The 16080-nt window shown below is 35.8% G+C and overlaps 1 protein-coding gene across 1 annotated transcript; it reads right to left on the bottom strand.

Moving 5' to 3' along the window:
* Window positions 1-840: 840 nt before the first annotated feature.
* On the bottom strand, window positions 841-11334 carry CFDP2_6 (Craniofacial development protein 2). The gene has a single exon (XM_051208294.1). It carries the CDS (start codon window positions 4898-4900, stop codon window positions 4403-4405), a length of 498 nt encoding a protein of 165 aa, XP_051073898.1. The 5' UTR covers window positions 4901-11334; the 3' UTR covers window positions 841-4402.
* Window positions 11335-16080: the final 4746 nt, after the last annotated feature.

Here is a 16080-nt window from a genome sequence, read left to right as displayed (position 1 = left end):
AGAGCATCTGTGTAGTATCGGTCATCCAGCTGTATCATAGCTGTTAACCCTATGCTGTTTTTCCCCCCAGATTTTGACGTCTTCATTATCCATTAGAGTAGATCACCAGGAGAATGAGAAAGAGTGAGAGTATGCAACCTTGCATGACACCGGTTTTTATTTTGAACGAGTCTGTGTCTGTGTTCTTCATGCACGATTTCGCTGTTTAATCCATCATAAGGATTCCGTATGATGTTGACAATATTCTCAGGCCACCATTGTGTTAAAGAATCTTCCATAGTGTTGACCTGTCAACGCTATCAAATGCTTTCTCGTACCCAATGAAGTTGATGTACAGCGATGAACTCCATTCAATTGATTGTTCCACAATAGTCCGTAGTGCTGCAATTTGATCTGTACATGGTCGATTCTCTACGGAATCCAGCCTGTTCATCACGAAGTTCGGTGTCCACGGAGTCCTTCGTTCTGTTTAACAACACCCTGTTGAAGACATTTCCTGATGTTGAGAGGACAGTGATGCCTCGGTAGTTCTCACATTTGCTGACATCTCTTTTCTTTGATATCTTCATCAGGTGTCCTTCTTTCCAGTCTTTTGGTACTTATTCTTCATCCCAAATCTTATTGAAGAGAATGTGGAGTATCGTTGCAGTTACCGCTACGTCTGCTTTTAGTGCCTCTGCTAGGATGTTGTCCGGTCCTGCTGCTTTACCACTCTTGATTTGCCTGATCACCATGTTGATCTCTTCAATTGTTGGTGGGCCAACATTGATTGGGAGGTCTGTGGGTGCTGCTTCGATGTTGGTTGGGTTCAGTGGAGCTGGTAGATTCAAGAGCCTGTAGGGCCAGTGAAATGTCACTGAGCCCTAGCCAAATCATCCGGCAGTTGGATCACTGAATGTCGAACAGATCATCGCTCCCTGCCAAGGTCATGTATAACAAACGCGCATTGGTTAATCATACGCCATGGACTGGCCCATGCGGCAGTGGTCTTACTTTCGCCTGTATCTACCTTAACTAATATATTTCTGTAATAACGTCCTTTGTGTTGTACAGTCTTCAAAGCATCTATAGTACCTTGTTACGTCAATGGGGGTAGTCCACGTAAGGTGCTGACCACGAGGTGTGACTTCGACGTTAGTTGGTTCGTCACATTATTCACGTCTAACTCGAGTCGGCCTCCAATCATTTCGACATAGATCATCTACGTTGATGATCTACACTGGTGAGCAAGACTTCGAATAACGCAACCTATCACTATAATCTTTATTATTGTATTCTATACTTATTCTTTTTCATTTTTATCATCGCCTATGTTAATCTGTTACTGTGAACTTTCGTTGCTTCATGTCAATGTTGATTAGCATTTAAACCTAGATAATTCGTTCAATCGACAGAACTAACCAATCAACTACGATTATAATCGGCTATCGTGGTTCTTTAACAAGCATTAGGAGCATGTAAATGCTCCTGTGTAATATGTCTGTTAAAATATCAACCACTCGTGAGTATAGCCACAAGGCAACACGAACGCATGTCTCTTTGTACCTTATCCACTGGTATAAATAAGACAAGATTAACTGTCGACTATAAATTCATCTTTCTGCTTAACCACTATCCACTAGAATGTTCTGTTTTTTTACCACTGCCTGCCTAATTTCCAATTGCTGAGTTCCATTGCCAAACAGAGGATACGAATGCTAGAAATTCACGGTGAGTTTGAACTATAAATTTCCTGCGATCTTAGATCTCGTTTAGACTGTTCGTCAGTCTACAACGCTGTGTTAATCGAAAAATTTAATCAACAGTACCTCGTACATAATCCAGATTCAAACTACTGCCTACTTCATTACTTAAAGGCAAGAGTAACCCAGGCGAGTTTCATAATTTCATTAGATTATTTCGTACTATATTTATGATGCGTGATAACATTTCGTAGTTGCTTTCACGTAAACTAGTCATATATTCTGTCACTGCCGTCAAGTTTCAGTCGAAATCATGTACATTTATGACTCGTTAGTCGACATACTGTGGTAAAACATATTGCATGTACACGAGCACGCTTAGTCCATGTCCCAAGTACACATGTTGTCGTACTTAATATGTCACTTAATGCTAGGTAATAAGCTCTTTGTATCATCCTTTTACGAAATGGCCACGTTACCTAGACCCTCTAAACCTTAGTGACATTGGTGGTTACCATTTTAATTAATGTTTATTATACCCCTTGTATTTGCTAATAATTCTCACGGTAAATCATGGCTCGATTTCCTTATTACACAACAGTCGTTTTAATTCTATTTTCGGTTTATTTACATGCGATACGGGTTTGGAAAATATCTAAACGTCCTCGAAAATTCTCCACGAACCCAACCATAGTTTTCGTATATGTTTTTATTCACACATCCAACTGTTACGCTAATCATACCTAAGCGAACGTTCAGTGCAACTGTCAGTATACGTAAGAACGATGTTATTTAGACTTGACATTGTAACACATCTGAACTATTGTAGTTCTACTTCGATGTCGTACTTCATTTTATGAAGTATTGTTTCCTCGTGGCTGTTGTTTAACAGATGATTCCGGTACATCAATCGGCTGTTCAACTACTCGACGATTTACAACCTGTACAGTTCAATTGGTGGTCTGACGACAATATCATTCGCGCGAATCATCAGTTTATGCAGTCGAGCGAATCTCCTGCAAACTGAAAACGATATTGTCGCCTCTATCCCAACACTGACAGCGTTTTTCACGGGTATCATTGACATGAGTCCAGAGTGACACTCTTGGTTTCTTATGTTCTTTTCGATATTTTTCTGTTCACTAACCGAACAAACACGCAGCATTCACCGTTTATCATCTTTTAGAGACTTCATCGTGCCACCTTTTGCTGTCGATTTGTAGCCTTCAACCCTTACTGACTGTAACAGCAGTCATCGACTTTTCAAACTGTGACTACAAGTTGGTCAATAGCTTCGCACAACGAAATCACGACCACTCTTCACTGTTATACTTCTGTACTTACGGTTAGTCTGTTAGATATAGATATAACTAGAATTTGACACTAATTAATAGCTGTCAACGACACTGTCCGACTTACAACTTTGAACTAATGACAGTACAAATATGGATATCGATTGATAATACACTTATCCTACTATCGCTATAGCATCATTACTCTTGCGGCAGACTTAACGTTTGTCATCGGAGGAACTGAATTACTTTTCAAGGCTATATATTTCAGCGCGACTTGATAGAACAATAAAACGTTTTGTTCTTTTCATTATTTCTATGGTTAATCGCTTTACGTTTAACCAACGTCCTACTAACATATTATGACTCGCTGTTTCCCGACCAGTTTCTGCCGCCTCCTTTCCATTTCTTTTACAGATAAGCAATACCTGGAGGATTTATAATATTCGTTTGGCACTCTCTGGCGCGCGACTGCTCCCAACATGTTTGGTACAGATTCAAACGGCCGTTGAATCTGGTGGGGGAGTATTGTAGGGCCAGTGAAATGTCACTGAGCCCTAGCCAAATCATCCGGCAGTTGGATCACTGAATGTCGAACAGATCATCGCTCCCTGCCAAGGTCATGTATAACAAACGCGCATTGGTTAATCATACGCCATGGACTGGCCCATGCGGCAGTGGTCTTACTTTCGCCTGTATCTACCTTAACTAATATATTTCTGTAATAACGTCCTTTGTGTTGTACAGTCTTCAAAGCATCTATAGTACCTTGTTACGTCAATGGGGGTAGTCCACGTAAGGTGCTGACCACGAGGTGTGACTTCGACGTTAGTTGGTTCGTCACATTATTCACGTCTAACTCGAGTCGGCCTCCAATCATTTCGACATAGATCATCTACGTTGGTGATCTACAAGCTCCTTCAAGTGCTTTACCCACCTGTCTCACAGTTCTCCAATCTTGGTGATTGCCTTCCCTTCCTTCTGGTTTACGATAATTTCCAGCGAGTTTCTTTGTTGTATCATACAGTTGTCTCATGTTTCCTTCTCTTGCAGCCTTTTCCGCCGTCGTTGCTAAATCCTCCACATGTTTAGATTTGTCGACTCTGCTGCTCCATTTCACTTGCTTGTTTGCTTCTGTGGATTCGACTTGTGTCTCGGTTTTCCATGCTCTTGTCCGACGAGAGGCCATATAAAACTTTCGTGATGTTGTCGGCCTCGTTGTCCAGTGCTTCTTGAGTTTCAGCTTCATCTTGGCGACCAGCAAGTGATGATCTGAGTCTATATCAGCTCCTCTCTTGGTTCTCACGTCCTCTATAGTCCTCCTGAACGTTTTGTTGATGCAGGTATTGTCGATTTGGTTCTGTGTAGTGTGATCCGGTGAAGTCCATGTGGATTTGTGTATGCGTTTGTGTGGGAATATTGTGCTGCCTATGACCAGTTTATTGGAGGCACATAGGTTTGCAAATCTCTCACCTTTTCGGTCCTTTCTCCCTGTTCATGTAGTCCAATGATGTCTTCATATCCGGTGTTGTCCATTCCAACCTTGGTATTGAAATCTCCCATCAGAACGGTCAAGCCGTTTGTTGGACAATTCTCAATGATCGACTGCAGCCTATCGTAGAATTGATTTTCAACGTGTTCAATGTGACCATTGATAGGCGCATAGCATTGGATGATGTCCATTGAAATACCCTCTTTCTTTGTTTTGAACGAGGCTTTGATGATCCTTGGTCCATGAGATTCCCATCCTATAAGCTCATTTTCTGCTTGTTTGGACAGCATCAATGCAACTGCTTGTGTATGTGGTGCATTTTCTTCTTCATGGCCGGAGTATAACAGGAGCTCTCCTGTAGTTAGTCGTTGTTGTCCAACTTGTGTCCAGTGTGTTTCACTGATCCCAAGTACCTCTAGGTTGTATCTTTTCATTTCTGCAGCAATTTGGAAGGCTCTCCCGGTCCCCTACACTGTACGAGAATTCCATGTACCTAAATAATTGGTTGCTCCGGTTGTCAGAATGGGCATCCTCCTCGTGACTTCCGAAGGAACTCGGCTTTCACCATGAGGCGTCATAACTTATCTAAATGAAGACCTTCTAACACCCAGGGCAGAGTTCAAATGGTTTGAATTATTTTTTCTTGTTAGCGTTTTTATCGAGTTAGTTTTCCAAGGGATGGGGTTGCCCAACCCTCCTTCTTTATTCGGGCTTGGGGCCGGAAGTAGCTTCAGAGGTGGTGTGGGCGCAATTAGTACGCATCATACAACTATATAAATGTTACAGAGAAAAAATAGTTTATTTAACTTACAAACATGAGTTTCAAATCAATATTCTATTTTTCCACATTCATATATTTCTAGAATAAACCTAATAATATAACTAGTCATAATATACAACAAATTCAGATAAAGTATTTGATGAAATTCTCTTTACCTTTAAATATGGTCAATCTAGTTAACATTGTGTTACTCTTACCATTAAAACAAACTATTCTTCTTATGACTATTTCAACCGGCTGTTTACAAAAAGGTCATCAAATATCGGAATTTTTTCTACTATTTTAATACAATCCTTTTGATCTAACCAACCTTGATAAAAACAAATGCATAATTTTTTTCAATACTCAATCTTGCCTAAAATGAATTGACTTGTCCTTTGCAACAACAAATATTAATGCAGATTGATGTCATATCAATTACATAGTCCTGATTTTCCACCAATAGATCATAGTGGTTAATCTCGAAACTTAATTGTTCATATTTATATATTTTATCTTACTGATCTTCAGTTCAACGACTTGGAGTTCGCACTTGATAAATGCCCAGTCTACTTAGAGAAATAAGTTTGCCTACTTATAAACTAGTGAGTAGTAAAAATCGAAAGTAACATACAATGTTGATGTTATGGCATTTTAAGCAAATAAAGTCAGAAAAATAGATTACTTAGTTTGGAAATACTGATGTACCTAAAAATTATTGGAATTTTCTCTGGAAACCCAGTGTGTGCTTTCACCTCGGAATTTAGTCCGGAAAGAATGCTGAGTTAAAATGTAACAAACAAATAACCTTTTTGTATGAAACTTATTCTCAGATAGCTTTGAAAGTCTGAAACAGTTATTACTTCTATGTGAATGAGTAAGTCCATACATTTCAGTTTTCTTGTTCAGACTACACAAAGAAGGAAAAGAGCCTGGTTAAGGCCTAACCTTCTTAAAGAAGACTTTCAGTGCATTAGCATAGATTCATTTGATTATAACTTTGCAATGAACGTGGTATCCACAAGTATACTGACATCGAAACGTGAGCCAAAATGTTTGTCATGTTAAACATCGTTAAATCATGCGAAAATGCAATTTTATTGATAACCCTTCTTAAATCTGTTTTATTTTGTTTAAAAAATTGGTATTAAAATGATAAATAGTGAAGATAGTTCACTGAAAAATGAGAACAAAATAATCATTGGATGATTAGAATGAAATTACGAAAATCACCTTTTTTGTGCTGATCTATTTCAAATTTCCTCAATAATAGTCAGTCTTTAGATAAATCAATAATACTAGGACATTTAACTAGAAAAATATTGATTAATCAGTGAGTCTAGTATAAGACTGAACATCGTAATGATCACGAAATAACATTAAAACAAGTATAATCTCAACTTATGATTCACACTTGCCTACTCACTAATAAACAACTTTTTTCACACCTTCCCTCTTTGCACTCCTGGAAACTATCGCTTAATATTATTATTAATTTTAAAAATAATATAATTAACTGCTATTATTTTAAGGTGAATATAAAAGCCAACAATTTGGTCAGTGGTTATCATGTTAATAAGAATAGGCTCCGGTAATCATGCTACTACTTTTATAGAGTCTAGTTCAAATGTGCTGTTAACCTAAGATAATTTATTTCTTAACATGATATACCTTTATCTATTTGGGCGGAAAACAAGTGTGCCTATGGACATAATGAGTAAGTATTTTGATAACACTTAAACTGATTAATATTTTTTAGATTATTATGGTCATACCTTCAAAATGTATCGTAGGGGTAGAGAAAAAAAGCCGCAATCGTTTAACTATCAACCGTAATCATGTTGTCTAAAAAACTTGGAGAACTACCTACCAATGCGTTAGAATGAGAAGCTGAAGATCGTCTAGGACATCTTAATTCTTGATACTTATCAAATAATCTCAAGGATTTAGCATTTCTGATCACTTCGTAAATTCTATTACGAGAAAATCTTTCATTTTGTTGCATAAACTTAAATACTTTGCTCACAAAGCCAAGTATAGTCCAAGACTGTAATTCATGAGTGGGATTTGAGTGATACAAAAGTAACTTTGAGAATCTCCAACCGATTACTAGACTTAAAATAGGGTTATAAATTAGTGTCAGGAATCGGACAAGGGGTTATGGCTAGAAGTTATGGTTAGGAGTTGAAGTTAGAATTCCATAGCTAAACGACATCATTTATAGTGTCAAAATACTGTTTAACCATATGGATATATGAAAATCAAGAGGTGCCATCTGAAATCTGACTATTTCGTCCATAAACTGTAGTCATACTCTCAAATCAATTCGGAATCGTTATATCCGAAGATTAAATTATGGGTAACTTCAGGGAACTATTTATAGACTATTATTATACATATATTCTCATTTTATAACTGTTAAGTACGTAGATTGTATATACATTCCTTTTATCATAGGCATTTATTTGACGCGTTAACTACTGTTATATGATTTACCATTCCTAAGTTATTCCCTATTTGCTAGTCACAGCCTCTCACATTCACCGCCACATTAGACTTGATCTTGTATAATTGTTATTTTCTATTTTATGGTATGATGCACTCTGGTCTGTTTGTGTGTAAACCAAGTATGTCTGGAATGTCTAATTCACACAATGGAAGACGATATTTGTGTTCTGGGCTAGGTGAGAAGCTACTATACAAGGACCAATAAGAACTCAGAGTTGACTGTAAACTGTCCGTACTGGTTTTTGCGTCACTGGTTTGGTACAGGGCCAAGGTCATATAAGTCGTGCTCTAATTGGCGATTCGGTCACGTGATAATTAACGTGACAAGTCATAACAGGACTGGACAAATAACTTCAATCTTAACATGTAGAAAAGGTGCAACAAAACTGCCATTTTGAGCCTGGTGAATCTTCAGAGCATGTTTAAAATCTACCAGAGAGTTATTGGTGGTAGGGTACCATCGAGACCGTCATAATTTACGATGACCAAGTAGATTTATATGATGATAAAAAAATAATACATTAACGAAACACTTATCAAAAACAAATACGATTGTTCCCCTCATTAATTCACGTCATACAAAGCCTCAAGAATATCAGAAGATAAAATGAAATATCTAAAGTTTAAATCTTACTATCAAATATCTAGGATGAAAAGGTTTAGAAAATTTCGATATACCCATTAAATCTAGAAAATAATTTTGCTAAAAATTACTCCTCTGATTACAATAAGTGAGTCGTCGTTGTGGCACTAAATTTATTGAGTCTGCAGTTTTCAGTACTTTTGTATACATATTGATTTTCATCGTCTACGAAAACTATATTATTACCTGTCGAGTAATTGTGATTCTGACAACCTAAAACAGACCGCTGAAATATATGACAAATAAAATTATTAATTTTGTGAATTGTATAAACTTTCCAATTATGTGTACGTGTACAATACAACTGTGTTGTTTACATTGTATTCTTGATTATTGGATTAAATAAGTGTTATTTGTTAACATGTGATCCTATTCATACTAAAACAACAAGTTAATGAAGAAATTTGTGCTCCTTCGCATACGTGCTCAGTGATCTTTATCAGTTCATCAATATTTATTGTAACAAACTAAGTAGCTATACCTTGTAAACAAAGAAATGCCTGTTGTCAATAGTTTGGCCTCCCAGCAGACTTTTCATACGACTTTCTAGCTGTAACAGTATAATATTGCTTAGTTGAACTTCCTTAAGGAGGTCGTCTAAAGAGAGATGGATTGAATTAATACATGGTTTAAAGAATCATAAGGTGCATCCGCATCAGTTTTCAGTAAAGCATCATGAAATAATTGTTATTTTTTCTGGAAATAACGAGATGGTCCAACCCAATTTTACATTCCGCCACGTAGCATGGTTTACAAAAAAAATAATTTTCAAGAATTACAAACTATAATAGTGAATCGGACTACATTTGGTTTACCAACACAGTCTGACAACAAACGTTAATAATCTTAACTACATTTGGCAGACACTTATTGACGCATTCCAAATAACTAGATTTATTGTTACCTTCTTACGTTTAAATCATGATTTCAGACAAAAACGTGTACCGTTCTAGTAAATTCGACTTTATTTAGTCTGTCATCAAACTCTTATTAAGAATAAAAAACTAGCTATATGACTTTGAACCAACTTATAAAAATTCATGTGAAATTTGTAAGAATTGAAGTGATTTTCAAGAAATATTTAGTATCATTAAAACTGACAACTATTAAAATACTGGAAGCACAGAACGGCCGTTTCGTCCTAGTTTTGGAATTCTTAAGAGTGTGTATCCACGATCACGTATGCGAGATTTGAACCAAGGACCTTCGACCCCACTTGAATGCTTAACCACTAGACCACTGAGCTGGCATCCAACGATGTTAATGTCTGACTTCAACCGATCTGGCGACCACAAATGAAAACCTGTAGTGGTGGTCTAACATTGGTCGGTTCATGATCTCAGTGAAATTCAACAAGCTCCACAACCCCATATTGAGAACCATATTTAGTAGTCGAATACAAATCATGTTCTGACATTTTCAGTCTAAAAACTGTTCGATCAATGAAAAACTAACCAAAAAATCGTAATTTTCTATAAAAAAAATCTATCGATGTCCAACACGTTTTGCTATTTTAACATATCAAAATGTAGAAATTCGGTATGGTCATCTCAGTTCTTTCGAATTCTTCAATAGTCTATATTTTAGCCATATAACCCTAAATTAAATTTCTCTCTGGTAAATTTATCTTCACCCTCAAAATAACAGATGGTAAAATTTATTTCATCTTGTAAAGAAACTAATTCCATTAAAAAGAAACTCGTTTTCTACGTCAGATACTGAATAAAACAATCCATTAGAGATATTTTATTCTCTGACCACTAATAATTTTAAAAGAACAAAGAGGACAATAGTAGTAAAGATTTACACATACATGAATTTATTGATCAGTCTATATAACTTAACCTTTAACCGTTTCAACTATTATTCATGTTACAGCTTGTTTTATTAATCATTTTTTTAAAAAATTTATTGAACAATAACAAAACAATTAGAAACAAACAAAAATTCCATATTCCCATAGTTTTCGTATCTGTTCATAAAGAGAAGTTAAAGATCAGTAGGTAAAATTATTAGACAAAAATACCTGATATTTGAAGAATAATTATCGATCGCATGAACAGAAAAAACTTCACCTCTCTCATGTGGTATTAATAAAGAAAAGTTTCTGTCTTATATATAAAGGTTATCAACTAACTGTCATATACAATATTTTATTTATGCTTTATTTTATGTGTCTAGAAGTTACTGTACCATGTTTATTTACTTTCTAGAAAATAAGCTAGATTTTGGTTCACATGTTTAGTACATAGTGCCAATAGGTTGTTATTTGGTAGATAAATGACCAGTACTGTGAGAATGGTCCACGAGTAAACTCGAAGAAGCTCTGAGCAGCTCAAAAGGAGCCGAAGATATTCTATCCAACCAGTTTTTGGAAGAATATTCAAGAATCCTTACGTGTAGCTTCCCTATTGGACAAATGCTAATAACCCCTTGTGTGTAGATTGGAGGACTATAATGATGATTTCTTTTTTACTAAAAACTAAATACCTGACAGTGCTGTACCATAAATGACACTGTTTTGAAATAGCATTCTTTTCACTTGTCTTCTATCTTCTCATTTGCAACTTGGAAGGTTCTAGCGTTCGAGTGCTCAATTTATACGCCGTATATTATGAACCTAAGTTATAGATATAACGAGTAAAAATTAAGCCGATTACTGAGGAACTACTAGATGCCTCTAACTGATATAAATACTTACTGACTTACGCCCGTGACTCCTCATGGAGGAGCATAGGCCGACCACTAGCATTATCCATCTAAATCTGTCCTGCGCTCTACTTTTGAGTTCTTTCCAGTTGCTATTCACCCAGTTCTCGGTATAGTGTGTTCTTTGGCCTTCCTCTTTCTGTTTACCTTCAGGATTCCAGACAAGCGCTAACCTAGTGATGCAGTTTAGTGATTTCCGTAATGTATATCCTATCCACCTCAATCGTCTTTTCCTAATTTACTCCCCAGTTCGAACCTGGTTTGTTCTCTCCCACAGTAAGATGTTGATGATGGTATTCGGCCAACGGACATTCAGTATCTTGTGTAGACAACTGTTCATAAATACCTGTATTTTTTGATGATAATTGATAATAATTGTAGCCCTGGTACGGCCGAGAGTGGGGAGAGTCCGCTCTCCCTCTCGAAATACTCTCACACGGCCACGCGCATACAGCCTCTGCCAGGGAAGTCCTACTCATTGCCTTCTCGTGGCGGGGGTGTTGTTTACGAAAATGAGAGGACGAAAAGCGAATGTCCGGCGCTTTAACCGGATTCCAAAACAATGGTGCACATGAGCTGGCTCCAGTATCCTGCGGGAACAAATGGCGTATGAACCAACCGTTGGTCACCGGCTACCATGGGACTGCATCTCCTTACGATGCTCCACTGCCTTGTGGGTTAGACCTTTAGGTCAAAGGCTCGGGGTGTGGCCCCTAAGATAACCACCTGCTTCGGTTTGGGCACCCGGGCAGTATCACAGCCCACACACAAATTGATGAACTCTTTATGCATATGGAAATTACCTTTCTCGCTTTGAAAAACAAACAATTGATTCAGATTATTATCATTACAATTATTGTCATTATTAATACTATTATTTATACGAATATTCGTCAAGATTAGAACGAATAGTTTGACAGTAATTGAGCGCCGAGTATAGAGAAGTCATTATATGTGAAAATTATATTTGAAATATTCTCAGCGATTGAAATTTAACTAATTCCAACGTTTCGTCCAGCTAACTTGTCTGGACTTCTTCAGGGTAATAATCAAAATCAAAATTATCAAAGAAATATATAGCTTTTAACAATCAGGATTATACTGTGTTAAACCAATCATATTTGGGTGTTGATTTTTGTAAAATAGGATAAAATGAGTCAGTTGACTACAAATCATGTGATGAATTCAACTACATGGAAATACTTAACTGAGTAACAAATCGTATGTGTGTGAGTGTGTGTGTATGTATGTATGTGTGAGAGATTGATATGAAGGAATAAATAAAGTTCAAGTTCAAGGATGAAAAATTGATAATGAAACATCGATGTACATGTCAAAACATAAATTGTATTGTTTAAAAACTCATTCAGTTCTTTCAATAATAATAACGATGCATGTGATATTAAAAACAGGTTTAAACAAGAGATAGGTTCCAAATTTACTTGTCAAACGAAATTTGCCAGGTAGTTGCCATTTGAATACCATCTTTTCGGTTCAGGCTGTTCTTGTTCGCCCATATATGCAGAGCTTCTGCTGTCAATCTTTCTTTATGGGTGTTAAAACCTTTCTGAAGTATTTTGGTCCCTTCAAAATTAATCTTGTGTCCTGTTTCTAACACATGTAACGCTATCGCTGACTTATTTTCAAGTTTCTTTAAATCTACAGAGGATTTTGGAACATTTTTCAAGCATTGTTTGTGTTCCTTCAATCTTACATTTAATTGCCTGGATGTTTCTCCAACATAGGTAGCATTACAGTCATGACAGTGAATCTCATACACAATGTTCTGTTGTTCTTCCTTTGCTAACTTGTCCTTAACTTTCACCAATGTCGATCTTAATGTGTTATTTGCTCTAAAATACACTCTTATATCATGTTTGTTTAGAATCCGTTTGATTTCTTCTGATGTTTCACTCCGGTAAGGTATGACTACGGTGTACTTCCATTCTTTTCGTATACTTTCTAGTTTAGTTTTCTTTCATTTTTAATAATCTTTTTAAAAACCTTTTTGGGTAGTTGTTATCCCTAAGAGTAGAAAATACTTTATTTAATTCGGTTCGTTGGTCTTCCTTGTCTGTAACAATCTTAGTACTTCTGTTCATTAGATTTTTTACCACATTAATTTTCGTGCTCTGTGAATGGGCTGAATTAAAATCCAAGTATCTCTCGGAATGCGTTGATTTTCTGTAAACATTTATTTTTAACTTCTTATTATTGTGTCGACGTTCAACCAGACAATCTAGAAATGCTAGTTTGTGGTCAACTGATTCTAATTCCTTAGTTAGTTTAATGTTTTCAGAAATGCTGTTTGCATTGTTAAATAGTTCTTCCATACCATCCCGTTTATTGATAATAAAAATATCGTCTACATACCTTAACCATAACTTTGGTGGACATAAACTCTTTGCGATTGCACTAGTTTCTAGGGAATGCATGAATAAATTCGCTACAATCGGAGAAACTGGTGAGCCCATTGCTATGCCCTCTTTCTGTCTGTAAAGTTGACCTCGAAATATGAATAAGGTAGATCTTAAACATAATTCTAAGCATTTTATAACCTCTGATGGATCTAATGGGCATCGTAAATTCAAATCTAAATCAGATTCTAAACAATCATTGATAATATCCATAGCTCGACTGATAGGTACATTAGTGAATAAGGAAGATACATCAAAACTTGCCATTATTTCGTCCTCTTCTATATCGATGGTATCAATTAAATTCTTGAATTCCATAGAGTTTTTAATTCCATGATCAATTCGTTTTTCATATGGTTTGAGAATCTTAGCTAAATATTTAGCTAGATATATTCGTATAAATTCGTATAAATTATTTTCCAATCGAATTAAATTATCAAAGAAAATACATAACTGGTACAATCACAGAATTTTTAATATACGATGCTTAAAACAAAATGTTTATCCAAAATCTCTGATGGTCAAATCTCCAGACAATTCTATTCGGTCAATCAAAGCGGCGATATCAGCCACTAGAACATTTATTAGAGAACGTATACACAAGGCCACTATGAATTTGGAGGCACTACGTTCAAGGGTTTGTAATATCGATGACATATTGTCAGTTATCGCACCGAACGAAATAAGATCATATATAATTGAATTTTTCAAACATAGAGAACAATTTTATTATCAATCATCAAAACAACGACAAATTAGGAAGTTTGAAAAACTATTGAAACATTCATCAAACACCAAAGTTCAACAGACGGAAAATAGATCTAACACAAATGATATGAATAAAATAATTGTTAATTTATCGGATAGACCTCTCAACCCACATGAAATATCATTACTCAAAAAGGGTCTCAACTTCAATATAAATAGACATAAATTAACACCTTTCAATGTTATACCAACAGTAGAACCAGCGCTGAATATACTCCCGAATGATACAGCGAATGAACTGAGGAATAAAATAATGAACACATTATTACATCAGAAACCTCAAAACCCTAACATAAATAAAAATGAACATTACGCATTAAAACAGCTGAGAGAGGACAAAACGATCATAATAACGAGAGCAGATAAAGGTAATACTACAGTTATTATGAATAAAACAGAGTATGAGAACAAAGCCAAAGAACATCTACAAGAGGGTCCATATGAACAAATCAAAGAAGCGAAAAGTAGAACAACTCTTAATAAACTCAAGGCACAAACTAGCAAACTCTTACAGTCATTAAAAGCTAAGCTAGGATCGTCCTTATGGTTTATGTTATATCCAAAGAGTTGTAATCCATGCAGATTTTATGGGCTACCAAAGATCCACAAGAATAATACTCCACTAAGACCAGTGGTAGACTTTACAAATTCACCGACTTACAATCTAGCTAAATATTTAGCTAAGATTCTCAAACCATATGAAAAACGAATTAATCATGGAATTAAAAACTCTATGGAATTCAAGAATTTAATTGATACCATCGATATAGAAGAGGACGAAATAATGGCAAGTTTTGATGTATCTTCCTTATTCACTAATGTACCTATCAGTCGAGCTATGGATATTATCAATGATTGTTTAGAATCTGATTTAGATTTGAATTTACGATGCCCATTAGATCCATCAGAGGTTATAAAATGCTTAGAATTATGTTTAAGATCTACCTTATTCATATTTCGAGGTCAACTTTACAGACAGAAAGAGGGCATAGCAATGGGCTCACCAGTTTCTCCGATTGTAGCGAATTTATTCATGCATTCCCTAGAAACTAGTGCAATCGCAAAGAGTTTATGTCCACCAAAGTTATGGTTAAGGTATGTAGACGATATTTTTATTATCAATAAACGGGATGGTATGGAAGAACTATTTAACAATGCAAACAGCATTTCTGAAAACATTAAACTAACTAAGGAATTAGAATCAGTTGACCACAAACTAGCATTTCTAGATTGTCTGGTTGAACGTCGACACAATAATAAGAAGTTAAAAATAAATGTTTACAGAAAATCAACGCATTCCGAGAGATACTTGGATTTTAATTCAGCCCATTCACAGAGCACGAAAATTAATGTGGTAAAAAATCTAATGAACAGAAGTACTAAGATTGTTACAGACAAGGAAGACCAACGAACCGAATTAAATAAAGTATTTTCTACTCTTAGGGATAACAACTACCCAAAAGGTTTTTAAAAAAGATTATTAAAAATGAAAGAAAAACTAAACTAGAAAGTATACGAAAAGAATGGAAGTACACCGTAGTCATACCTTACCGGAGTGAAACATCAGAAGAAATCAAACGGATTCTAAACAAACATGATATAAGAGTGTATTTTAGAGCAAATAACACATTAAGATCGACATTGGTGAAAGTTAAGGACAAGTTAGCAAAGGAAGAACAACAGAACATTGTGTATGAGATTCACTGTCATGACTGTAATGCTACCTATGTTGGAGAAACATCCAGGCAATTAAATGTAAGATTGAAGGAACACAAACAATGCTTGAAAAATGTTCCAAAATCCTCTGTA

Source organism: Schistosoma haematobium, chromosome 1 (genome assembly GCF_000699445.3).
Source record: "Schistosoma haematobium chromosome 1, whole genome shotgun sequence".
Classification (NCBI taxonomy): domain Eukaryota; kingdom Metazoa; phylum Platyhelminthes; class Trematoda; order Strigeidida; family Schistosomatidae; genus Schistosoma; species Schistosoma haematobium.
The sequence above is the reverse complement of the archived record's forward strand: the minus strand, read 5'-3'. Positions and strand labels throughout refer to the sequence as shown.